General features: G+C 41.6%; 2 protein-coding genes across 7 annotated transcripts in view; one reads left to right on the top strand and one right to left on the bottom strand.

Annotated features, from left to right (window-relative positions):
• Window positions 1–1,114: 1,114 nt before the first annotated feature.
• stradb (STE20 related adaptor beta) lies at window positions 1,115–12,287 on the bottom strand. Of its 3 annotated transcripts, none has more exons than XM_030074125.1 (13): window positions 12,065–12,287; window positions 11,400–11,504; window positions 11,150–11,217; window positions 10,546–10,626; window positions 8,233–8,335; window positions 7,652–7,773; window positions 7,038–7,146; window positions 6,201–6,324; window positions 5,213–5,384; window positions 4,164–4,268; window positions 3,243–3,499; window positions 1,960–2,002; window positions 1,115–1,715 (listed from the first exon to the last, which is right to left on the bottom strand). In XM_030074125.1, the coding sequence occupies exons 3-13, from the start codon at window positions 11,159–11,161 to the stop codon at window positions 1,554–1,556; spliced, it is 1,290 nt and encodes a 429-aa protein (XP_029929985.1). In that variant the 5' UTR covers window positions 11,162–11,217; window positions 11,400–11,504; window positions 12,065–12,287; the 3' UTR covers window positions 1,115–1,553. The 3 variants fall into 3 exon arrangements, with proteins under 3 accessions (XP_029929985.1, XP_029929994.1, XP_029929975.1); XM_030074115.1 differs by having other exon boundaries at window positions 1,554–1,715; window positions 11,400–11,588; XM_030074134.1 differs by lacking the exon at window positions 10,546–10,626.
• A 65-nt stretch (window positions 12,288–12,352) lies between these two features.
• trak2 (trafficking protein, kinesin binding 2) overlaps window positions 12,353–26,582 on the top strand; it is a 29,919-nt gene continuing 15,689 nt past the window's right edge. For 2 of the 4 annotated variants that reach the window (XM_030068468.1, XM_030068459.1), the window contains exons 1-3: window positions 12,353–12,477; window positions 16,700–16,916; window positions 19,689–19,877. In XM_030068468.1, the coding sequence (XP_029924328.1) occupies window positions 16,862–16,916; window positions 19,689–19,877 (244 nt within the window). In that variant the 5' untranslated portion in view covers window positions 12,353–12,477; window positions 16,700–16,861. Of the gene's footprint in view, window positions 12,478–16,699; window positions 16,917–19,688; window positions 19,878–22,966; window positions 23,080–26,582 lie in introns of those variants that run through there. The other 2 variants (XM_030068476.1, XM_030068484.1) reach the window with 2 other exon arrangements.

The following is a 26,582-nucleotide window of genomic DNA, read 5'->3' as shown; positions in this document are numbered from 1 at the left end:
GATAGAAATGGCTTAGCAAGAGCAAGAAGGTTTTTTTCAGTTGATAAAAGGCAAATGTGGCACTCCTTGCTGTTGAGGCTGCAGGGGCGTAACAGGCAGGGAGGCTGGGTGGGGGCGGGTGGGGTGGCATGCCCCCCTTTTCCCCCCATCCCCGGCTTCTGCAACCTGTTCCCTTTGTCCCCTGCGCTTTCATCCACCTATAAACTGTAAATAGTCCAGTTATTAAATAGTTCACCCACTGTCGCCTAAACCCCTGATGCATCCTTTTTTGTTTGTTTGTTTCGAGTGCTTGTGAAAGGCATCTGAACACAGCCTCTTAAAGCCTTCGCAAATTCTTGATTTCTTTCAAAAACATGGGAAAAAAGGTCACAATACTGCAAGAAATTGCTTAAAAATTACCAAGAAGTTTGAAAAAAAAAACAAACAAACATAAAAAAGAAAATTACAAAATGACCAGAAAAAAATATTTTTAAAAGACATAATAAAATAAATACTACTACCACTACTACTAGTACTACTACTAGTACTACTACTACTACTAACAATAATACCAGAAAAGTAAGACATTGCTGAAAAATTAGAAAAATAATAGTTTTTATATAATGAAAAATGTAATTCAAAATTGTTTTGTTTTAATTAAAAATTGATACAAAAACTAACTATAATATTCATAATCATTGTAAATATATATTGAAAATTAAATTACAAGAAAAAGACCACTGCGTCATCTCTTCATCTGCGTCATCGTCAACTATTTCCCCCCCAAAAAAATTTAAATTCAAAGAAATAAATTTCCCTCAAATTTTGAGGAATTTATATATATATATATATATATATCTCTTTAAAATTTATTTATCATATAGTTTGTGGTAATTTAATGGTGATTTTCTTGTAATTTAATGTGGAATATGTCATGTTTTTGAAAGAAATCAAGTAAATTTGGGTTCATAAGTGAACACAACACAAACCTGTTGAGTTAGTCTGATATGAAAAAAAGTCTTACCTCTGCTATGACAGATTTCACATAGATGTCTGTGCAAAATGGTTACAAAAATATAATACAAAGCAACAAAACTGACCCAGAAATGTAAGGTATATCACCAATAGCTGTTTAAACAGTATTTAAGTATGGTGGATTTTTCCTTTAACTCACTAGTTGCCCTTTTACCACAGAGGAAGTTGTAATTATTAGTCCAGTGATTGGCCCATCCTCCTGTCACTCACTGAGAGGGGGCGGCTCCTACTGGATGATAATCCATCATCATTACAGATCCTGTTTATATGATCAGAGCAGCTTCTTTGATCCAGCACTTTCACAGTTGCCTCAAAACCCCCAAACCCATATTTGTTTCAAACAAAAAAAATATATAAAATAATAATAATAAAAAAAAACCACTACAAAACTACTTTAAAAAGGCTCAGAGAGTCGGGTTAATGGTAAAAAGTAAAAAGAAAGCACAGTAGAATTTGGCCTCATTGCTTTACTTTGATTGTCTTGAGTTTGGCTTGCTAGTTGGGATTGGGAGATTTGGGAAGGCCATGATGGAGCGGGGTTAGGAGAAGTCCCACACGGCCTCGGCGGTGTCGACGGTGGGCGATATCGGGGCGTGGCAGGACGGTGTCGGCGGGCAGGATATGGGAGGGTCCTCAGGGCTGGTCAGGGGCACCGCCGGGTACATGAGGCTGAGGAAGGAGTCTCTGGTGTGCCTCTTCACCTGCCACAGAACGACACAACTCTATTCAAACACACCACTCACACAGAATTCTCTGCATTTACTGAGTTAAAGGCGCTCAAGTGCAGCTGTGTTTTCAGCATATTATGTAATCAAATCTAATGAGCAGAATCATGCTTTTCTCAACAACAAAACGTTCACATGAAAATAATGCTCCATTGTTCCATTAGGTGGCGCCAACAGAGCTCTACTGAGGAGAAACTGGGTTCATTGTGAGGAGACCCACCTGCTTGAAGAAGGCATGGGTCAACAGTGCAGATGCTGACGGTCTATGGAAGACAAACACAGGAACATTATATTACACAATGTCACGACACTGTTTGTTCCTTCATCCATGAATGGGGCTTACCAAAATATGTTCATGTCACTGAAATTGTGTTTGGGATTTGAATTTAAGTGGATGTGTTTGTACATGTGTGTATCTATGCATTCATATCATTGAGCTCATGTGGAATGCAGGAAATAGGATGCATATGTTTGTGTGTGTGAGTGTGTGTGTGGGGGTGTGTGTGAGAGAGAGAGCTGTTTAGGCAAATTTAGAAAATTTACCAAGCAGATAATAACCATGGCCAACATCAGTGTATGTAAAAAACAAGATGGGAGATGAGACAAAAAGCAAAAACAGAAGTCTGACCCCCCCCAAAAAACAATCCTGGGAATATAGGACATGAAAACAGATTTCACAAAGAACATATCATCATCATCATCATCACACATGCTGTCTCATCCACTGACTGGATTTTGACAAAATCAGGAGAAATGATGCAGCTGATCACTGCATTCCAGCTTTTTCAAAATGACATTGTTTTGGCCTGAGGGCTGTGCTACTTCTTCTGTCATTGTTTTTCATGTGGCATTTTATTGTGTCATTGTCTGTATAACTTGCAGAAAGTCTGTACGGTACAGAGCCTAAGAGAGGCCACAGAGTTTTTGTTCTTTTTTGTGCAGACTATGTACTAAATGACGGTCACTAGATCCTTATCTGTGAGCACAATTTACTTATTTTGAGCTATTAATATGCTACCTCAAGCTCTAAAATGAATGAAATTGTTCCCACATTTTGCATAATTTGTGCTCTTGTATCTACAGTGCCTGGAGCCCATCTGCTGCATGTGTGCCCTGGTAAGTTACTGTGTCCACGCTGGCCAAACATTCACAATAAATTATATGACTTATGACTTAAAATATGAATTTACAAAATAATACACCAGAAAACATTTGAAATTTGGCTCTCAATATGTCAAAATACACCTTAATCAAAGAGCTCATCCATTAAATCATGGGTTTGTTTTCTTTAGACGATGGTACAGTGGAACTAAATCGTGGGCGCAGTTTTATGAATTTGAGAGCTCAAAAAGTAATATTGAGAACACAAAACAAGCAAATCATGTGCACAAATTAGGATTTTGTGACCTTGTTTTAATATTTTATGGGCACAACTTAGGATTTTGTGTGCACAAAATTATACAAAAGTTTCCATGGACTGCTGCTAATGTGAACCTGTCTGACCTGCGCTCAGGCTGCTGCTGCAGACACAGCTGCACCAGGTTGTGCAAGGTGGCCGAGTGGTTCTTGGGTCCCGGGCTCTGAGGTCGGTCGGCGGGGGGTGCGGTGGCGCTGTGTGTCAGGCTCCCGGTGACCACGCTCTCCCCGATGCCGGAGTCCACGCCGGAGCGCGATACCTTCAGCCCCCCCAGCTCTCCCAGGGGAAAGGGAGCCACGTCCAGCAGGCAGCAGTGGGAGCCACGCAGCTTCTGAAGCAGCATCTGGTCAGGAGGGGTCAGACAGGTGAGACACACTGTCCCGGGACTGGACAAGACCCAATTTCAGTCCTCCAGGAGTTTCTAGTCTCATTGAGCATGATGCCTGAGCTGGAGCGAGCTTAGTGGAGGACTGGAGGGCCTTTATCCCCCCAAAAAAGTGCACCTTTACATGGTGATCAGAGGATGTGTGTGCTAATAAACGTACATTCTCTCACAGTGTTTAGGATGGAAGTGTTTCCATCCTAAACACAGGACTCAATATTGATTTTTCAGGGCCAATACCAATTATTAGTCATCAAGGGCACTGATAACTGATATCAAGAGCTGATACTCATTTGCAGAAAAACTTGAAAATTGCAGTGTCAAAACTGAGAGTATTAGAAAAACACAAACCTTGCTTCGAATTAACAAATTAACATCATTATAATAGCAAAAAATACAATAAAATTACCAGTAAATTAGCCCCATAAATTATCTGAATAATTGCAGAAAAATAAATACATAAATAAAATAAATTTCAAGAAAACAACATTAATGATTATAAAAATTAGATATTTTATGGTAAGATCAGTGATGCTGGAATGACGCCAGATTTCTTAGGTTTAAATGCTTATGAAAGGCTAAATCCAGTAAAACAAAATAATTCTTGAGCCCTAGTTTGCATTACCTGGGTGGGCGGCATGTCCTGGAAAGGCACCCTGCCACTGACCAGCTCACAGGCCACGATGCCCAGACTGTAGATATCTGACTTCACTCCGTACCCATGCAGGTCCTGCTGGGAGCAACAACATGGAGACAGAGGAGAGGCATTACAGACATGAACCCTCACTGCTCATAACTGTGGCAACTTTTTCACATCCTACTGTGGCTTCACTATATTGTTTACTGAGATAAAGTAGGAAATAAAGACAAGGTATGCACTTACTAGTTTACAGACTCCCATGCAAATGATGCTTTTTTTTGCTAGATTCATGTCACATGAGAATAACTTCGTGAAGAGCGCACACCCAAAATATAGTGCTAACCATCACTTCAAAGTTAATTATAGGAAGGCTGCACAGTTTAAAAAAAGATGTAGCATATTTTATGGGCCAAAAAAAAGTTTTTATTGGTTCAATGCAGTTGGAAGTGCTGATTGAATTCTTTCTACTGGTCAAATGACTTTTCTTTCAAAAACATGGGGAAAAGGCAATGAGCAAGTTAGCAAGAAATGACCCAAAAAATATTTTTTAAAAAGTAAGAAAAAGTTACATGAAAAGGATCCAAATTTAGAAAAAAGCAAACAAACAAGGAAATTACCTGAAATTACGCAACCAAAAAACAGTTGCGAAAATTATTCCTTTTTCAAAATTTGTCCCTAGTTTTTTATTTTCTAATGATATTATCAAGTAATTATTCAAATTTTCTAATAATTGTTTTCTTTTTAAGCTAATTTCCAAGTCATTTTCTTGCAAGCTTTAAATTTCCTGCAAATCTGCAAAGCATTAATTTTCTCTCTTGAGACACCCTGGTGGAGGAAAAAAGCTGAAACGTGTGGGTGGCTGATCTGTATAAACAAAACACTTTGTATTAAGAGCAGGGTGCAGCATTCCTGTAATTAACATGGGAATAGCTGTCAGACTGACTTGACAGTTAAAAGCAATCAATTGCAAGTGGTCAATATCCAGCCCATACATTGATTGAAGAGCCCTAAGCTGTGATTGGACGCAGCCTGACCTGTCGTAGCAGTTCAGGGCTGAGCCAGGGCAGCAGGGCAGGGCTGTGGTGGGGCATGTCGAACACCGCCCTCACCCTCTTCCCCTCCCGCATCATACTGTAAACACTGTGCAGCCCTGAGAGGTAGACACGCCCCTCCCCTGACAGCAGGATATGACTGGCCTTCACCCCCCTGAAAGGCAAGGACACACATGAGAGGGACACAGAAAGACAGTGGACATTAAAGTGGTAATGAGCAGCAGACTGGAGGTTTGACATCAACATTTGATCATTTCTCAGTTTACATAAAGACATAATGCCAGTAGTTAAAGGACCATACCAGTGATTTTGAACGTTTGGCCCATTAACTTCAATTTTTCAACATTTTACATAGTAAACAACCCATTTTGCACATCAGGTGAAGGCACTAAAGATTTCACAACATATATAAAGTGCTATACATGAGAATATGCCAAGTGAGAATATGCTAAATTCGCTCATTCCCCTCCATATTTTATTCCTCCAAGCATAGTTTACACATGATTTGTTATATGTTTTATTTATTATATATTTTAACTTATTGGTTTTTAGGTTATTATTATTTATCTATTATTATTCACTGGTCCTGGGAGACACTTTTCGTTCTTCCATGTTTTTTAACATGTTTGAATGACATTAAAATATATCTGAATCTGAATTTGAATCTGAATCTGAATTGCAAGCAGGTTCACGCAAAAATGACCACCATCTTGGTTGGTTGTAGTTACTAATGCAGGCAGATTTGGGTGGACTTTGGGGTGACCTGCATACTAACTGAAGGGGGCACATTAACATTCACATATTGATCAGATATGGCAGTTCAAAGACGCTCTTACTGTGGGCTAATAAGATCTCTAACGCCTTAAAAGTTGGACTAAACAATATTCCAGAACCTGTGAGGGCTTGAAGGTTGTAGGTGGTCAAATTGAGATATTTTATGTCTTCATAACATCCCCTTTCTCCCACTGACCGATGGACGTAGCCCATCTGGTGCAGGTATTCCAGCGCCTTCAGCACACCATACAGCAGGTATGCTATCAAGGATTCACTCATCCCATCTGGGAAATATGTCCTCAGTAAGGTGTCTGCAGAGCCTGCAGACAGGAGCAGAGCAAATACAGCACACTTAGCAGGTAACATGCAAAATAGACAGTAATTTAGTTCAATTATGGGGTGGTGGTGTAAAATTTTAGTGAAACCCTTTCTGACAAAGGATAATTAGTATAAAAAAAAAGACTGAGAGACTGTGTGTGTGAGGAAAAAAAAAATACAGGCAGCGCAAGTGAGAGTGAGCCAGGATGAGGATGAATAAGAGCATTCATGAGCGATCAAGACATGAATTTTGGTATTATTCATACTTGCAGATTTTTAATGGTCTGGAAACACTTTGATTTTCACACATTTCCACTCATTTTACACATTCAAAAGGCATGAAAATCATTTAACTCTTATTTTCATCACACTCCCCGTCATATTGCAGGTTCAGTTCATTTATACTGTGTTATCCAGGTTAGCTGGCGAGACAAGCAGTCCCTCTGAGTTCAAATTAGCTGTACTAACCCTTTAAAAGGCAGATAACCAAGCTGCTGGCCTAACAAAACTACAGATTTCATAGTCATGAATGAATGAGACTCAACTGTTCACTATGTAATGTTGACCCTGAAAACACCTCACGTTTCCCAACTGTCTCCAAAAATAGGTCCTAAGTGGCAAAAAGTAAAACTTTGCCACAATTTTAGAGAACGAAAAACAGAGGTCCTCAATACGTCCTACTATCAGGTGTGTTTGAGGGCTGGGTGTGGCTGACCGTAGGCCATGAGTGGCGTCAGGACCCAGAGCTGGCAACAGGAGCTGAAAACCAGACGAGAGGTCAGCAGGTTTTGGTGCCGGAACAGCCTGGACAGCAGAACCTCATTCTGGACATGGAAACACAGTGAAACACAAGGCAGTCGTCGGGTGATCTGGACGCAGGCTTTTTGTGTGATTTGAAGAACAACAGCATTTTAACAAGAGAAAAGTCGGTGGGTTTGGGGTAGGGGTGTAGAGCTTAATAGTTTACATGCAAAGATTCGTGGCAGACAGTGGTTCCCCTAACCGCTGGACAGCAGTGTGTAATCTATTGCCACAATATATATATTGAATCGTAACCCCTGTATCGTGATCCATATTGTATCGCCAAAAAATACACAGCCCTAGTTTGGAGCGTCTAAGAGAATGCAACAAGCTGGCAACTGAATGGGGGTAAAAGTAAGTAGTATTACATATCACTTCATACATCACTTTTAGAGATGGATCGTTTATGCTCGTTTATGGTTACCAGCATAAGACTGTCAGCCACCTGTGATGAAACTAACTGTATGAAGAAAGCTCACAAGTGTTCACTGTTCAGCAAAAGCCTTTCCTCAAATGAGCCTCACTCACCATGAGCTGCAGCAGCTCTTCCTCGGTACACTCATCCAGGTTGGTGTGCTTGACTGCCACCAGCTGGCCGGAGGGGATGTGGCGTGCCATGCTCACCTGGCTCAGGTTATTGAAGCCCCTCCCTGGTGACACAGAGCACCCAGGTAGAGGACAGCCCCCATTATTAGTCTAAATAAGTATTTACTGTTCAGCCAAGAGTTTGATTCTTGGCGGGGTGGAAAATCCTCTGACACAGTTTTTAGCATGAGACACTTTTATAAAACTCTCCACTACAACACGATACTAAACAGCACATCATTAATAAAAAAAATGTTGCCCTACTGTTTTGAAAATTCATGTTTATAGAATTTTCTGCAGCATTTCCTACATTATTATTTTCTGCTTGTATTAACTAAAGACTCATGTAGTACTGAGTATTTTCATGTATCCTGTTTTTCATGTTGTGGCACAAAGTGCATAATTACTGTATTTATTACAAAACTGTTTTTGTGTGAATTGATGTGGTCCAGTTTTACAGATTGAAGCCATATCACTTGACTGCAGGGAGAAGTTGACTGAGGTGCATTCCATCATGTTCTCACCCAGCTCAGCCAGCAGCTGGTAGTGGGCTGGCTCGGCTGACAGCCCTGTGATGTCATCTCCGCCCGTGGGCCCTGGCAGAGTGTACTCAGAGATGTCGGAGCTCTGCGGGGACGCACACACACACACACACACACACGGCCACATGCCCGCATAGCATACATACAACTAAAAGTTTATCACCGAACTGAAGGAAAAGTGCGTGCATCTCAGGGATTAAAAATGATTCACCGCATAACGTATGTAATTCAAACACACATGCACACAGAAATGCACACCCCGTAAAGATACAGTAAAATGTTATTTTTTCAATAAAATGCTTTTATCGACAATATTAGATATAAAAAAAATGATCATGAAACTGCATGAATCTGAAGTCCTTTCTATGCAGAGAGAGGCCTAGATTTTTCCCGAGTCAACCAGTGGTTTTGCAGGGGATTAAAAGGTACTTTCACATGTAACAGTGGAATGATCCAATCAGAGCACAGCCTCAGCTTTTATTCCTCCCGCCCCCATTTGATTGACTCTTCATCCGCCCCTGTTATCCTCCACTAACCTTAACAAATGAACAGCTGGCTAACTGTAAGCTTGTTAGCATGGAACACTGATTTTGTGTTGTTCCTGGATATAAATCCAACATTTTAGCAAGGATTATGGTGCCAATATTTAATTATATATATTAAAAAAAACAGAGAAATTCCTTTTTTCATTGGGTTTACCACCCATTTAAGTAATTTATGACCTTTATCAAACTCCACTGGCAGCCAGTAGGAATTACAACAACACTGACACAACTTTTCTCCTGCCGCCTGAGATTCTGTCTCCATTCCCCTTGAACTATATTTGCCTACAACTGACCTGATCAGTAAAGTCATATTTGCAGAGTAAGATGATGTGAACTAATCAGAGGAGAGATCCAACTAAAACACAGAGTGAGGAGGTAAAATATCACCATGTTAAAGATTGGAATAACAGCACTGCTTAGTCATTTGCTTGTATCACTTCAGAACGAGGCTTGGGTTGGATCAGTTTGATTGATTAGAAAGTACGTTTTGAAAAACTCACTCAATCAGTCCTTGGCGGATACATTGGCCCATACCTCGTATGCCAAACAGCTGTGCTCCATGACAACGCCACACTCACCTCTGTGCAAATCTACCGCCACAGAGGAGCCGCAGCAGCCACGGCGTGCAGAGGACACTGGGTTTCGGCTTTGCGCCAGCCAGAGGTCAAAGCACCCTTGTTTTGGTGAGGTAATGTGTGAGGTGACAATGGCGGCCAGGGGGTGGCACTGTGACACTGAGCTGAGCACAGAAGGGGGGGGGGATGCTTGCAGAGGTAGTGATGCAGACACTGGGATGGAGGAGAGAGGCTTTTTGGCTCTCGCTGAGAAGGGGCAGACTATTGCAGCTTATCTGATGCAGTAGCTTTTAAAACCACGGCTGCAGCGTGGACACGGCTGCGTTTGTGAGGCATGGCGATCCTGAGACTCAAGGGGTGAACAGCTCAACTGCACTTCAGTTGAATTATTAAAAGGATATTATGTGTATGAATGAAATACTGATCTCAAAGCCACTTGAGACACTAAACAAGACTATGGGCTATAAATAAACTTGATATAAATGCATTATACTTTCTGTATTATTATATGTAAATGTATATGTATATAGGCTTCATATCTATATATATTATAATCCCTTAATTAAAAAAAAAATGCATCCCAAATGCATTATGAAATGCATTAGAGTGAATTTATTTTGAAACTTGTTAACTCCCATATAGAGTTGCCTCTGAGAGTATCCTACTGTTTTGCTATTTTGTGTCTTATCATTAACACAATATAAACACATGAAGTATGCACTAATAATCTTTAGAGTCAGAATACATCACGGGACACTAACACTCTCCAGTTAAATCCATACCAGTGAAATTTTTGGGGATGAATAACTGGCAGTGGTTCAAGCATTACCAGTAGCGTCAACAGTCGTACTGGCGTGGTGCAGCGGTCTGGTGGCAGCAGCTGGGCTGCCAGCACCACAACGCAAAGACGGGACGTTCAACAGCTCCACATGGATGAGACAAGGGACAGAGGAGCATCAACGCTTCACCTTCACACAAAACAGTGATGAGATTTGATGCAAACAGCACCTGGGAACCAAGGTGAAGGTTGCCAAGCCTCTGATCTGATCTGATCTGACCCCTCCCACCACCACCACCACCACCACCCAAAACCCACACCGCCGCCACCACCCACCATACCTCCCTCCCAAAGCTGAACCCCTAGACAGTGGCTTGGCTGTGGCTTGGCTACTGACCAGGAACTGGTGGCTGCTGTCCTCATAGTGCTCCTCTACGCCCACGGGCTGGACCTGAGCGTGGGAGATGCAGGAACAGTCCTGAGGAGGAGGAGGAGGAGGGAGGGGGAGGAGGAGAGGTGAGACATGCTCCACAGGAGAGGAGAGGAGTGTGTAGGCAGTGGGGGGTGGGGGTGGAGGGGTGTTGACAGCCTCATGGGAGGGGAGAGGGGGGTGAATGAGGAGCAAGCATCAGGGAAAAATTGGCTATGATGAGGGCAGGCACTGATATTCACCACCTGATAAGGCATTGAATTGCAAGTGCTGAGCAGACAGAGAACCAGAGTGATGGCAGCAGACAATGAGGAGGCAGCTTTTGGCTGGAGCGAGAGACAGGGTTGACTGACTGATGTGTCCCAGCAGAGACAGACAAGAAGTGCATGCAGCATTAGAAGTGTCTATGTCTCTCTATGGAGCCTCACAACACACAGTTGAATCTGGCATGTTCCACCACAGGCACCAAGCGGAGCCGTCTAGCAGCAGATCCCCTACCACACTCACTGCACTGGAAACCCGGGTCACCATTCGGCACAAAAACAAAAGTCGTGCGGCGAGATATTCTTACCAAGAAAGACATGGAGTCCTTTTTGGCGACGGTAAAGCGACACAGTTAGGCATTTATCCGCTCAGAGGCTGCAGCAGGAGACCGATGGCGATGGAGACAGAGGAGTGAAGCGCAGTAGAGACACAATGTAACATGAGACATGGTGTCTTGGTGTATCCTCCCCCCCAACACACACATTCACACACACACACGCACACGCACGCACAGTGAACGCAGCATAATCCATCCAGCCCTCACACGTCCAGCTCACCTGGCTGCATGGACACACCGCGTCGTCAGCACACACACATCCAGATGATCCAGTGATGCAGCCCAGGCGAGTCAACGGGGGTGAGATCAGAGGGGAAATACCTTCCTGTGTGTAGCCAATAGAGCGGCTATCAACCCCAAAGGAGCACCAATTCTCGCAAAATCAACTGGATTCTTTACTTGTGGCGCGCTAGTTAGAAAAAATGAGGCACGATGAGAGGCAGAGCCGCATTTTCTATCATTCCTGGTCATTTTTTTTTACCATCTGTGTATTATTAGGGCCCGAATGTGAGTTATTCCCTGGTGAGTGTAGCATTAGTTATTTTGATTAGGAAAATTCAACTCAAGGTTAGGTTAATGTCACGGTCGTTTCAAGGTGATCAACAAGCTACACCGAAGCTTTGGTTAACTGGCAAAATGATGACTTTCTTAGTTTGTGGCAGCGCGGTAAATATGCCATGTTAATGTTTAACTCTGCAGAAAGAAAGAAAGAAAAAACGGCCCCGGATCACACAAAACATGAACTCAATCGTTCACAGATTCGTTGTTTTCTTACACAGCGACTCGTGTATGATTGTCTAGTTGATACACTGAATTAGAGCAGCCAAAGATCGGTGTTTTTTAAGCTTGAAAATATTCATATACATTTGTAAGACAGCTGCCTACCTCCTCGAAAGCAGCTCCGCTGGCGCTACGGCGTAAACAAGTTGGAAATTCGAGGAAGACGCTTCTGATCACTGATTAAAAGTTCACATTCTCTCCTTCTTGTAAACAACTTGTTTAGCATTCGCGAAAAAAGTGAGGAGTTTAACTGTTAATATCGAGCAGCATGATGACCCAGAGTGAAAAAAATAAATCTTGACAGGACTTTTAATTTGACACAGATAACCAGCGCCTGATAAAACCGTCACGGACCTACCCGGCGCAATTTGATGACGCGTGAAGCCGTTTTCCCCAACAGTTTGCCCCAAAGGTCCCCTCCTATCTCGCCCATTGTTTGAGGGTTTTTTTGTGAAGGATTGACAGGGAGCACATGTATCACTGGAATTGTCCATGGTGTTGAATAATATTATCAACGGGTAAGCTTCGTACCACTAAACCAGTTTTTATTAATAACTGTTTGCATTTAATGCACCAGGCTCAGCGATATATGGAAATCACAGCTTCTGCTCAAATTAAGATGTTAGTGGGAGCTAACGTCGCTAGCCACTGTTGTTAGCCAAGCATAAGTGGGGCTGTCATCCTGCTCCAGAAAGCAAATATGTTTAACATTATTTTGGAACAGTTTATCCAATGTTAATATCAACCAGGCTTTCTGTAGGGGCTAAATTCAACGTGCTCTTTAACGTACATTACGTTTGAATTTCTTATCAACGCTAGCCGTTATCGTTGCCTGCCACTTGTTATGTCATGTTAGCTAGCTAGCAGGCGATAGCAGCTGAGAGACCTGACATGGACAGTGATGACTTTCTTATCTCTCCATGGATATTAACGCATACTGTTGTGAATGTCTGGGCTGTTTTTTAAACGAGGGAGGCTTACACAACTAATATCATTTAGCTAGGATGATTGACGGCTGTGCAATGTTCGACAATTTGGAAATGATGAAATTTGGAAGTGTTATTATGTTTGGCAAGGTAGGAGACGGTAGTACAAGGAGAGGTTAGATTAGATTATCAGCTTTATCATATGGTGGAGAAACAGGACGGCTACAGGAGGCCATTCACAGATTTCTTAGTTTAATTTTGCCTCGTTTAGCGGCCAAAGCGAACATCCCGTAGATGTCTAGGAGATGGAATTAAGGTTATATCAAAAATAGCTGCTGCTTAATTTATGGGATGCAGGCCGAATTGAGGTGTAGCTCTTGAAATTTAGTAAAAAGCCACCAGTGATGATTTAGCGTGTATTTATGTTTACATAAAAGCAAAATAACTGCGAAATCCCTGATTTTTTTCAACAGAGGCTTGACCTTCTTTCCATGCAGGAGATCGGCTGGTATCGGGGTCAGGGATTATAGCCAGCTGCCAGACAGCTACACTTTGCTCTCTATGTTTGATAAACACACTTCTGTCTGGCTGTCTTTGAGCAGACATGCTGGGGAATGCCAGTTGTTTTCCAGTCAGAGACTGATGTCCATGGAGAATGATCAGAGTGTCTGATGTGGTGTCACATGCTGCTCCCCCTGTCCTTGCTTTTGGAGTCAAGCCACCATGTGCTGCCTGTTTTCTCAGAGCTTAGATTGTCTGTTGACTGATGTTGTGATGGGGCAGTCAGAGAAAGCATTCACAGCTGAGCTTTTATCATCTTACGCCTCTCCTTTGCAAGGCTGCACGATATGGATGCAATTTCATACCACAGTATTTATGCCAAACACCTTGATAGCAATATAGTATGACTATGGGTTCATATAGCATTCAGTCCTTAGCAGCTTTCTACTTGGTGCTGTCAGTTTTGCCCTTGATGTCCTCTTTACTTGTAATAATGACATTCCCAGGTCCTGACTCCTGCTACTGTTGCACTTATCATGGGGCGCTCTGGATAAGAGCATCAGCCGAATGCTTAGGTTGTAAATTGCAAGGAGATGATTTAGCAGTCTGTGAAAGGATGATGAGGGCAGAAAGCCCCTCTGGCTGCTGGCAGATGTGACATTGCCGTGATGGGCGCCTGTGTCCCGCTGTCATGCTGTCACCTTGTTGCTTTGCAGTTTAGTTGGGGGTCATCAGCATTTTTCATCAAACTCCAGATTGAGGTCAAAATGTTCTCCAGCTTAAGATGAAGATAACAGCATGTACAATAGAGGTTAAAGCCCATAAGGTTTTAGTTTAGCCTTGTAGTGTTAAATATCTCCCCTAGCCAGCTGAGAAATCAAAAATGTTAAGAGTCTAAAGCTGAAGAATAGGTGCTATCATAAAGAAGTTCCTCTCTGGTTGGGACAGTGTTACTCATGGGATGACACATAGTCATGCAGATATGATCAGGCCTTACATTTCAAATGAGGGAAAACATGAAGCATGCATGAGGGATGTTATGATATGTAGGGGCACGATCAGTACAACATTTCTTAATTCATCATTGATGTCAGTAGCTGTTAAAGGCAAGTAGACAAAGACATTATGTTTACTTAAAGATCTAATATAAATGTGACCATCAGTATCTATCTGCCTGTGGTGGTGGTAAAACCTTATGTTTCACTACCATGTAGTCTCTATGAAAGGGAATAAACACATTTCGGCTGGAGCATTGCGTGCACCATAGTGATTTTCCCTAATCTGCCTGGTAAACCAAACAGTCTCAGCTCCATTGTTATGTAAGGGAAATAATATTGCTCAAGGATTCTCTCCCTCCACAGACATGCTCAGTGCTCACACACCCATATGGATGTCCACATGCTTGTGCCAAGTGCCAAGGGCAGCAAAGCAGACAACATCTGACTTGTGTGTGTGCATATTATTATTCAAGGAATAATCCAACCCAACATTTTCATATAAACTGTATGCTTTGCTACTCTTAATTCCCAGCTTGATATAACAGAATGGTCATTCAGTGTATACCCAGAACATTAAGTGTGCTAAACCCTCTGTGTGTGGCAGCTCTTTCCTCAGAAATGTCCTCTGACTTGCACTCAGGACATGATGTATTTTAGGTTTCTGGCAGCAGAGGGTTGTTTAGATGAAGAAAAGAGAAGAAAAAACAGAAAAAGATGAGCAGTCATAGCCACCATGGCTGAAAGACAAGAACGCCACCTCCAGAAACTCAACTTCCCTAAGAAAATTCAGGTGTAATGTGGAAGCAGAGGTGCAAAAACAGCACAGCAGTGAGCACTTAGTGACTAAAACAGAGACAAAATAAACAAAATAATAGGGATTTTTTTGCTTTTGTTACCTCATGTCCATGTTGCTAAAATTCTTTTGGAAACCCAACATTCTCTGAAACAACTTATGTCCATCCCCGGTCACATGCCTAGGATAACACCCATCTCCTTTTCCTAAAATGGGAGACCATCCCTTTAAGAAAGCGCATCCTGTCTCAGTCCTCCAGCCATCCCTTTAAGCCCGGGAACAGTCCCTAGAGTGTTAGACAACAGGATGTAGGCGGGCTCTGTCTTGCCCCTCAGTCCTCCCCCTAAAGCAGCATGTGGCAAATAATATGGGAATGAGATTGCAAGGAGTTACAGCAGCTGGCCTGCATCCTGCTAGTGTGTTAGTGTGGCTGCATTTCCTGCCGTGACTGTACAACGGCCTTGAAAAGTTACCCTCATTGCGTAGAAACTGACCATGACGCAGAAAACAGCAGAAATCCTTTCGGTTCTTTAGAGTTGAGGATGAAACGGCCTTGGGTCACAATGACTTGGTCCAATCCCACTCGGTAAAATCGACTAAGAAGAAACTACCAGGCAGTCAGTGGTTAATGTGTCCGGCAGCATGCACCGTGGGAGGAATGTAGTTTCTCATCTATGTTTAAATGTCAAGAGACGGGCCGAGTGTGGAGGAGGGAGGCAGGAGGGTGACACAGGGAGAGGCGCAGGGGAAGGAGAAGGAGAGGATGAATGTTGTCAGCAGCCCGGAGTCAAGAGATGCTCTGTGACGGCTGCACACACACTGACAGTGAGCACAGAGATTACACTCAGTGAACATCCCAGCTCCTCTAGCTTTCCTTCATCTATCTCACCACCCACATTTACATGAATTCAATTGAAACATCTCTACATTGGATCTAATTGGTTTTGCGAACATGGGGAGTTTATGTAGACTACCACAAGTATTGTTTTTCTTCTCCTCACTGTACTGCAGCGCTGAACTAAATCAGTGTCTTCTTTGTAAACATAGTCTCCTTCAGTGTCTTTGCCTGAGTTGCCGCAGTGAACTTGGAGTGTTGTGCAGGGTGTTTGTATTTCAGGTGGTGTATCTATCATATTGGTAGTGCTGAACACAGCTCTGTCCTTTCCGGCATGCGAAATGTCCAGTTTGCATACATTACAAGTGGCTGTTGCACTGCCTTCACTGTCCAATTTAAAATACTTCCACACTGCAGAGATTCTCGCTGTCCCAAGGTGCCAGCCTCATGTTTGCCCTGTGTTAGCCTCCTACAGGTAGCGACCGGCTCACCACTACTATTGTTGCCTGAACCTTAGGCCTACTCCCTGCCCACTGTAAATTGTGTAATCTTTATGGCTCCAATTTTAATTCTCGCTATACAAATAAACTTTATTATTATATTATATTTTGATCTTCATTCAGGCATCCACCTTGAAATTAAACCTTTGATATCTTAACTTACACTTGCCCCTGTCCTCTGTTGCAGGTGAAGGTGTGTGTGTGTGTGTGTTTGTCCAGCGCAGCCACACCGCACCACCCATCAGCAGAGGAGCAGAATGTGATGCCACGGCGGTAGCCGCACCCATTTTCCCTGTCCGGCAGCGGTGTGTGTGTGAGTGGGGAGCCCCGCCCACTCTGTGGACAGGACATGTTCGAAGTCAAGCCGCGGGCGGTGGAGAAGAAGGAGTCCAGCACTGAGACAGGTACAGTGTTTGTGGGTGGGTTGTGCATCAAATTTAAAAATGAAACTTTTGGTTTTAGTCCAAATTTGCTCGTCTGTTGGGCTCATTCCAGCACCGACTGTCTTATCAACCCGACACAATCAAATCAAATCAAGCTTTATTCTCATTTAGCTGCACATACAGCAGTAGTGCACACAAAATGAGATAGCGTTTCTCACTTGGGATCCCTGAGTGATGGGTAAAGTCAGCCTAGCGTGGATCCCGGCTCTCTTCCCCCTCCTTTGTTTACGTTCGCACCTCATGCGCTTCCTCCTCTCCCTGGTGACGGCCGGTGTAGACACAGGTAAAATCCCGTGCTGGCGTAGTATGTCCACATCAAAGCAGAGTGCCTCATTTCTTGCAGCGTGCTTTACCCTGATGTTTAGTAAAGTTTCTCAGCTGTAGGTTATGCAACCTGAGCGTCTGGGTTAAGCAAAACATTTGAAACATTCAGTCTCGCTGATCCCTGGAGGGGGCGCTGCATCCATGTACACTACCATCACCATAGCAATACAATGCCGGCTTCGTCTGTGGTTCGGGATTGGAGTCGGGCTCAAGTATGTACGGTTGTATAACGGCATGCTCGGTGGTAGCCATGACAATCCTACATAAGATGATAACTCACTTTCGACTAGTTTTCAAATAGTTACTGTATCTCGTTGGCTCTGTTTTCTCTGGCTCTATTGTTTACGTCCCAGAATGCATTGCACAGTGACGTAAGTTGATTGGCCCGACCATATGTCACTCAGAAAACAGTCAGCCAATCAGTGGAGAGGGGCTGATTCTCTCTTCTGATTGGCTAAACAAACCGTGCTGCCAGAGCTCCAGGATAAAGGCAAGAGAGAGGAGCTGTGAAACTGTATTTAGCAGACCACAGGTACTCAAAACCAAAAATACATCATGCTAGGGATATCAACAGTTAAAATAAAACCCTGAAAAAGTGTACACCATGGGGCCTTTAAATTGGTGCTGCAATATTAAAATGTTAGATAGATGTACGTTATTGATCCCAAATTGGGAAATTCTTGAATGAATAGAATGAAGTATCCTTATCCCAAAGGTGGCCATTCTTTAAAACTTTGTTTCATAAAATTTGGAATCAGTGAATCAGGAGTCAAGCCACAAAAAGTGCTGTGAAAGGTTCAGTTACATCAAAGGGGAACAGTGAGGTAAAACTAGACAATTGAAGATCTGTTGAAATAGTCAAGTGGTATTTTGTTCATATCGTGCTGGATTAATGTACATTATGTTGTGTACCAACCTTTGTGGTCATATCTCTGGGCCTGGTGCTATAGTTAGCCCTGTCTGTCCCAGTAAACCACATATTTGCTCAGGCAGAAGGACATTGGTTTGTACAGTGCCTGTGCCAAGGGAATGCACTCTCTCTCTCACACACACACACACACACACAGTCGAATGCATCATCATCATCAACCCACACTCCACTTTATCTGACTCCCAGGGCTGTTCATGTACTTTGGCTTCCAGTACCTTGAGTTATAAATCCATTTTGTTAGGTGGCATGTGTCCATTCATTCTTTCTGTAGTGTCGGCACTCACAAGTCACTGAGGACTGTTGAGGATTCTGGGGGTTTTAATGGGTAAATTTATGCTATTTGTGCACTTTGTATTGATAGTGGCTGAGCCTCTTACAGAGTAGGGACCCAGACAGCCATGCATGCATTGTACAGTAGTTTTACATTAACACATTGTTTAGGCTTAAGGCAAAATTGAACTTTGGTTAAGTGTTGGGTTGTATATTTACCTGTGCATTACAGGAGTCCACATAGGTGCTGGGACTTGTTATTGTTTATTGGCATAATCTGCTTTGTCCAGGTTCATTTACATGCTGAAAGTGTAATTCTTGGTGCTATTTTGCTGAACTATGGAAGTGAATGGAGGGATGGAAATACGATATTGTGGATTAGCAGCCCAGGGGAGAACAGAGCAACTAATGAGTACATTTAACCACCATATGGGGTAAATAAAATTCCCAGGTTACCATACAACTCAACACTCTAACAAAGTTCAATTTTGCTTTCAATTGTGCTCTTCTGTGCATAAATATGCAGATGACCACACAATTAATAGGACTTTCATCACTTTGGATGTTTCCTATGCAGAATTCGCAGGAGAGTCTGGTATTGTTTCTGTGTTTGATTGTTTTATTGCTACATAGTCTTTATCCTTTTTCTCCTCAAAATTGGTTTTATATTGTGAGACACTGAAGGAGACAATACTGGCATCAGTGCACTCTCACCAGGGCTGCACCATCTCGACAAAAACACCATACCTCTCCATTTATTTGCTTAATATAGTGATTGTTGATGAGATTCATATTTGCTTGATTGCGTAATCAGTCGGCTTGTGGTTTACATTACAGGATTATGGATGATTATCCCGTCCATTAACTGATGAAAAAACACAGAGCACCTTAGGCCAAACACCCCTATTCCCTCTGAAAGCCCATAAAATAGGAACTGTTAAATATATCATAATATTTCCAGATAATTACAGATCAACAATGTGAACACTATATTGAGAAGATTATTAATAAATAACACTAATAACACTCACAAAGTGAGCTATTTCTTCATTTTTGGATCGTGTATTGTCAGTCTGTAATATAAAAACAGTCATTGTCGGTAAATGGGATCATTTAGAGTTGAACTAACACGAGTAAGCATTGAGAAAGCAGGCTGTGTATGTGTGCAGGGGTGCAGTTAATGGGACTCTGTGTCTCTGTGTCTCTAGATGAGGGGCTTGGCGGCACCAGGAGGCACTGCAGCAGCTCGCTGGGCTCGGGCTCGGCCGGCTCCGGCTCTGTCTACCTGTCGGACAGCCAGGACTGGGTGGTTTCCCCAAGCTGCTCCCCGGACGAGGGCCCCGGCAACCACAACGCCATCTCTCCCATGCTGGCCGAGGAGACCTTCCGCTACATGAGTAAGTGCCACAGTCACGCACCACTAGGAATTGGCCAGTATTGATTTTTCACGGACAATACCAATCAGCAGTAATCAAGGCCATTGATAACAATATTTAGGACCGATACTCATTTGCAGGAAATTTGAAACTTGCAATGTCAAAATTTACTAGAAATGCAAAGACAAGCTGCGTTCAATTAGGCCTAACAAATGTTTAATAATTGTATTACCACACTAAAATTTAGCAAAAGAATACCAGAAAATGTATAGGTCGGATGAGTGTTGGCAGGTCAGATTTTTTGTGCTTAAGTGCTTTTGTCAGGCTGCGTTCAGATGCGGTGAACAAGCATTTGAATAAAACTGAATAAATCCAGTAAAACTGAAATGAAAATTGTAACCCTTCTGGCTTTAAAGCAAGTAAGTAAGGGGAACACGCTAACAACTTGGCATGCTTGTCTTTCTGTTAAACTGCAATAAATACAAATCGGTGAGAAGGGAAATGAAAATTGAAAGCATATTATCGGAAACCTGGCCCCGTCCTCTCGCTTTTGTTCCGCTGTCTTTTAGTGGAACAAAGCAGCGCCATCTGAGTGGCTTTCATATCGGCCATCAAGTAAATCTAAATTACAATCCGGTTTATTGAAAATATCTGAATATCGGCCCCAATAATCCTCTAGGACCACTAATTGGTTCTTCCCTAGGTACCACTAGCGTTTTTTTCCCCCCCAGATAAACCCAAACAAAAGTTTGTTTTAGCCCAGCAAGCAATATCTGAGCGGAAAGAAAACAGAGGCAGATCTGGAGCCAAAACAAAAATGACCCCTCCAGCACCGTCATGGTTAATGATCGAGGAAACACAGCAGAACATGCACAATCTTACATGCTGCTTTGATGTTTTTAAAGGCAAAGCCACCCTGAAGCGCTCGGTTGACCTGTGTTCCACCTTAGTCGAACATGAAACTCTTTGTGGGATAAAGGAACAAAAATAACAGAGGTTGCACTTTGGACCAGTGGTGTGTCTAGACTGATTTTGAGGAGGGTTGGAGTTTGCAGATCAGATATGGCACAGAATCACATAAGGAAACATCTAGGATCACATAACTTTGACTTTCACATGGGTGGCATGACAACTGATGTATTTTGCTGATGTTGATTTCACAATTTGATTACTAACTATTAATGGAACAGATTGAAAGATGGGTGAAAACTTGAGTGATGATACATGTTTGTAATATTAAAGCTTATTTATGAGTAGGGTAGTGTTTTTACCTGGACTTTTATTTTAATAATTAATATGGTCATGGCCTTTCATGGTTTATAAATCAGAGAGAGATAGCTGAGAGTTGTTTACCAGGATGTTTTTGTTAGTTGAAATTTTAGCACTTTTTTCTTTTGAAAGTACACTGTTGTTCAACGATTTAATCGATGAATATTCTGGCATGGAAAATTAACTAACATGTTGGAAGAGGCATTTTTGAATTGATTGTGAATTGAATTACTTGAAATACATGAGCACTTGATCCCTTTAAGTCTTTGGTTTAACTAGATTTCCTGGTCAGTACTGGGTCAGGACAGGTGAGACCTTAGGTCGGGGTTCAGCTGGTGTTTTTTGTCTTCTACAAACTGTGGACCTTGAAGTTGAACTTGATTGATAAACACTGAAAGCAGTGAGGAGCCATTCAGTCTTAAGCAACACACAACCAGTGCAACTAGAAATCTGTCTGAAAACTGTCATCCATATTGCCCTGTCATCAGGCTTAGACAGTGTGGCTTTGTTGATGTACAAGGTCAATATTAGAGGTCGAACAATACTGGATTTTTAATGGCTGATAATAACGATGGCTCGGGGCAGGAAAAAGCCGATAGCTGATTAATCGGTCGATATAATGCCTGCCCCTTGCAAATTTTTTTCTTAACTGTTGGAAATTAACTACCTTAATTAAAAACTGGATAACTGTTGAACTGAACATCTAATTCAAAGTAATAAATACTTAAATGTAGAAATAAATCTGGATCACTTATCATCAAACTCAAAGTAATTAATAAATGGATCAAATGAACTGTAAAAAATAAAAATCTAGTATGTAAAATAGTTGGTGGGAGCTCTTTTTGTATTTTGCAATTTTTTTTTTTTTTTTTTTGCAATTTTTCCACCTCAAAGTCAATAATTCCAATGTAGAAGCCTGACATAATGAAGGAAATGGACCTTATGTGCAATGTTGAGCTTTACAGTGTGACTACTTTCACTGTATTATTTTGGACTTTTGCAGTTAATTATTGTATAGATTCACTATCATTTACAGCACTTGAGCTATTACTTTATTATTCATATGTGAAACATTTAAGTTACTTATTCATGTCCCTTTGCTTCAGGACAAAGTAATTTTCAACCAAACCAATTAATTGGTCAACCCCTATTCAATATCACACTTCAGCTAAAGATGTTATGTCTGCCAGTCAGCGTCATCCACCATCTGATGAATAAGTACAGTGTGTGTAAATATAGCCTACAATCTGAAGTGCGGTGCACTTTGATTGGATCCAATACAAGAATATGTTGTTAACATTATCATTATTATTAGTTTCCTGTTTCAGACAAGAGCTGACAAATCACAAAACACAAATGACCTGTAATTGTGATGTCACTTTTTTCAAATTCTTTGTATTGAAAATAATGGAGCTCTCTGTCTCATGCTCTCACAGCCTGTCGCTCTCTGATTGGTCGAGCCTGTGCTGATATCAGGCAACAGATGGTGTGAGTGTACGCGCACAAAGTGGCGAGCATGTGCACTTAAAACCAGCTGTGTGTGTGTATGTGTGTGTGTGTGTGTGTGTGTGTGTATGTGTGTATGTCAGCGCGTTAGCCATGTGAGAGTTTTATTTTATTCGGTGCACTTTCTCTTCAATTAAAAGCTCCAGGGATTTGTCACGATTGTTATTTGCTACAGGATTGGCATTACGTCTGGATTTCCTTTGCCTGTGTGTGTGAGAAACGGTGACGAACCCAATGATCCGACCAGAGATAAATACAGCTGAGTGCAAATACAGTGCAGGGATAGAGTCACGGGACAGAGGGAGGGAGGAGGGAGGGAGGGAGAGGAAGAAGAAGAAGATAGGATGAGAGAGAGAGAGGAGAGCAGAGAGGGAAAGAGAAAGGAGTGGGGCCATGCCGGTTTTAAACATCCACAATGAGGAGCTTTATGATCTTTTCGCTATGGAAGGTGAGCTGATGCATCAACATGGTGTTCGGTGTGTGTGTGTGTGTGTGTGTGTGTGTGAGAGAGAGAGAGAGAAGTTGTATGTGCCTGTGTCACTGCTGAACACGATCCAGTCACGTCTGCAAGGTCATTCAGAATCTGACAGTAGTGCAGGGTGGGCGAGTGAGTGTGTGCGTGTGTGTGTATGTGTGTGTGTGAGAGAGAGTGCAAGCCTTAACTGACAGGAAATGGGCTCGTCTGAGTGAATGAATGTATGTGTTTACATTCAAACAAGTGGCGGTGTGTGATCACTATTATTAGTAAGAGATGATTTTGCTGCACACACACATACACATCTCATTTCTTTGTATTCATGTCCTTTGTGAAGCACCTAGTGTTAAAAAAGGATCTCTAAAGTATATTTAACTTTCACTCTGAATACAACTGTGTTTCCCATGTTCTCTCACATTTCATTAACTTCTCTTTTGTTGATGTCTGACCCATAAACCTGCGGCAAAGTCATGCTGAGGTTGTTCCGGCTCGCTTATCGCGGTCCACTTAAAAATACACACACACCAACTGGGAAATAAATGCAGGCCACCCGCCAAATGCTGTTAAGTTTTAGCTGTGACTGAGTTTCCCTTGTGTGTCTGCTCCTTTTGCAGGTAAACAACCACCATAGGGATGTTCTTTCAAATTCTAAAACTGGAAAAATGCATGCTATTTTAGCTCTTGTGCACAGATGGCTTCTTTTTAAGTGTTCATTTACTCCACACTCATTTTTTTTTCTATCAGACTTAAAAGCAAGAATTCACTTTGGCATCCCCTCTTAATCTGCAAGAATTGTATAATTAGTTGAGCTGGTAAAATAGTAAAAGTGACAAGGGAATTTTTGGAATCAGAGTGCATACTGTGGAAAAGACATGTTTCTGTACAGATCATAAAAAAATTGTGCTGTTACATGTATATCTTTTTTTTTTTTTTTAAATCATGATTTTAGCAATGTTTTTTTTTTTTTTCATTCTCATTTTCACTGAAAAAACAATTAAAATAATAATGGTATTTTTGATATTTTTTATTTGCTATGGCATTCTGGTATTTCTGTCAGTCAGGGGGTGTCATTTTGTTTGCTTCAACATTTTTTCTTGCGACTGCACCAAAACAAATATGTTTTCTTACATCTGGAAAATACAAATTGTAGCCCAGGACATTTCTGTGGCACTGTAATACTTTATCTTTCATTATAATACTTCACCTTTGTCAAAAAATTGCAGCTTCTGTGATTTGGATATTGCACTCAGCCATATTCAGTAGTATTTAGATTGATTGTTCAGGTCCTCATGTCTCTGTTTATACATTTCCATCTTTGGACAATGCATGAGTGTGATGTGCACGCTGTGTTTTGGCACGTTGTTTGCAGCCGTGCATGTGTGACCTCTCTGTGGGTCCTTGGCCTGGGAGAAAGTGCACAGTAAGAGTGTTAAATTATGAGGCGGCTGCCTGGTGAAACGTTCATCTACGTCTGCAGGCCGAAATCCAGCTCTGGCTATTAATAGAGGCTGATTCACTGCCAGAGCCATGGCATGATAATACTCTGATGCCAGCCGGCCCCACTGTAAGCCAAGGTGAAGAGTGAAGAGGCGTGAGAGAGTTAGGGGTCCACCAATTATTGGTCCCAGCCAATTATCGTGGCCGATATTCAGAATTTTTCAATAAGTGGTATCAGAATTTTGATTTACATGATGACTGATATGAAAACCATGCTGATGAGGCCATCATGTAAACACATCTGATGTCAATCCTGTAGGTATCTCATTGTAATAATTTTGAATATAGTCTTATTTTATCTTCTACATCTTTTATCTTTTTTTTTTTTAATGTAAATTTTCAGGCATTTTTGAGCTAATTTTCAGTTTTTCCCATTTTATTTACTAATATAATAATTAAATAAGTTTGTGTTTGCATTTCAAAGATTGTCATTTTTGACACTGCAATTTTCAGATCGACCCTAAATATTGGTAATTATTGTTCTTGATTACCAGTAATTGGTGTCAGAATTGGCACAGGTTGATCCGTATTGGTTAATCCCTAGTGAGAGCGTTTTCATTCTTCTCCATTGTAATATTGACATATCAAGCAGCCTAAATATTTCATTACCTTTCTATGCTGATACATGCATTGCAAGTAAGCATTGTGTCATGTGATGAAACATGAGCAGCCCACTGTCTGATGAAAATGCTGTTTGAATGCATAAAAAATGGTCATCATATTGTTTTCGGTTACTGTCATGCCGATGCTGTTTACTCCCTCTCTCTGGCGCTCAGGGAAGGGAAATAAAAACAATTATTTGCAAATGCTATTTCATTCAGGTATTTTAGTTTGTATGAGCTAAGCAAGTTTCATTCAGAAGCAAACTGATTGGTCAGTGTGTAGAGAGAGGAGTTCGAGTTATCACATGGACCAGATTTAGAGGATAAAGCTATAATTGATTCTAAGGGCGTCTAGTCTGGGAAAGCACCAGATGTAACATTCCTCATGTGGAACAGTTTGTATTTTATATTGAATTAAACTAGTAATCATCAGGTTCCTCTTTTGTTTTTTCCCTATCTGTATCTCAAAACCTTAACTGACTCAACCATTTAAACCCCTCTGGCCAGCATCATCAAATCTCACCTAGAAGATGTTTGAAATCTTTTTTATTTTTTATAGATTCTGCAACAAGAAATACCGACACAAGTAACCTGTCAATGAACTGCCTAGATGTCTTGCCGTCTCTGCTGCTCATGCTAACGACCTGCCTTATTCCAAACAAGATGGAAAAGTAAAATTAACATCCTCTCCTTTGTTGTTTTTTGATATCAAAATGTCAGCTATGAACTTAAGATTCCAAGATCAATATTTCTGATAGAGTTGTCTTTTCATTTCCACAAGCAGACCATGTCCATTGAAACGTCAGAGCTGAAAGACTAGTTAAAGCCAAGGCCAGGCGTGGCATCGGTGTAGAAAACGCTGTCGTCGTTAAAGTTTTTCAGTAATTCTGCTTGAGTACCTTGCAAGAGTCATGGCTTATTTTATTGACTGGTAAAGCTGAGATAAATGTCAAAGTTGAAAAAATGTCCTCAGATCAAAGCAAGAAAGCAAAAGGAAGTAATGAGGGGATTTTGTTCCAATGGGAGTTTCTGTGCCCTAGTTCTGAATAGGCCCTTTAAAATTCACCCATAAACAAATAAATGTGGCGCAGTCTAGCTGACTATCTAATCAGTTTATTAGCCAAAGGTCCAACCATAACAACCATTGCACATTAAAACACTGTCTATGGGTGTGATCTAAGAAATTGATTTATCATTGTTATACTGGTATCAAAATGACACTGTATAAGTGTAACTGACTGGACTTTGCAGTCATACAGTTTACTCTGCTGAGTGAAGTAACCATCCTCAACAGCTACTGACAACCAGTTCCTCCATACAGCATGTGTGTGTGATTGCATTGAGCACATTGCATTTCAAATGGGACTAAGGATGGAT

Source organism: Myripristis murdjan, chromosome 2 (assembly GCF_902150065.1).
Source record: "Myripristis murdjan chromosome 2, fMyrMur1.1, whole genome shotgun sequence".
NCBI lineage: Eukaryota > Metazoa > Chordata > Actinopteri > Holocentriformes > Holocentridae > Myripristis > Myripristis murdjan.
The sequence above is the reverse complement of the archived record's forward strand: the minus strand, read 5'-3'. Positions and strand labels throughout refer to the sequence as shown.

Bases quoted from the DNA above. Each gene is read 5' to 3' on its own strand.
- stradb (XM_030074125.1), bottom strand. The intron at 7,147-7,651 runs GTGAGTGAGGCT...TTCCATGTCCAG, and splicing joins AAGAGCTGCTGCAGCTCATG to AATGAGGTTCTGCTGTCCAG. The intron at 2,003-3,242 runs GTCAGACAGGTT...TGTCTTCCATAG, and splicing joins CAGCAGCAGCCTGAGCGCAG to ACCGTCAGCATCTGCACTGT.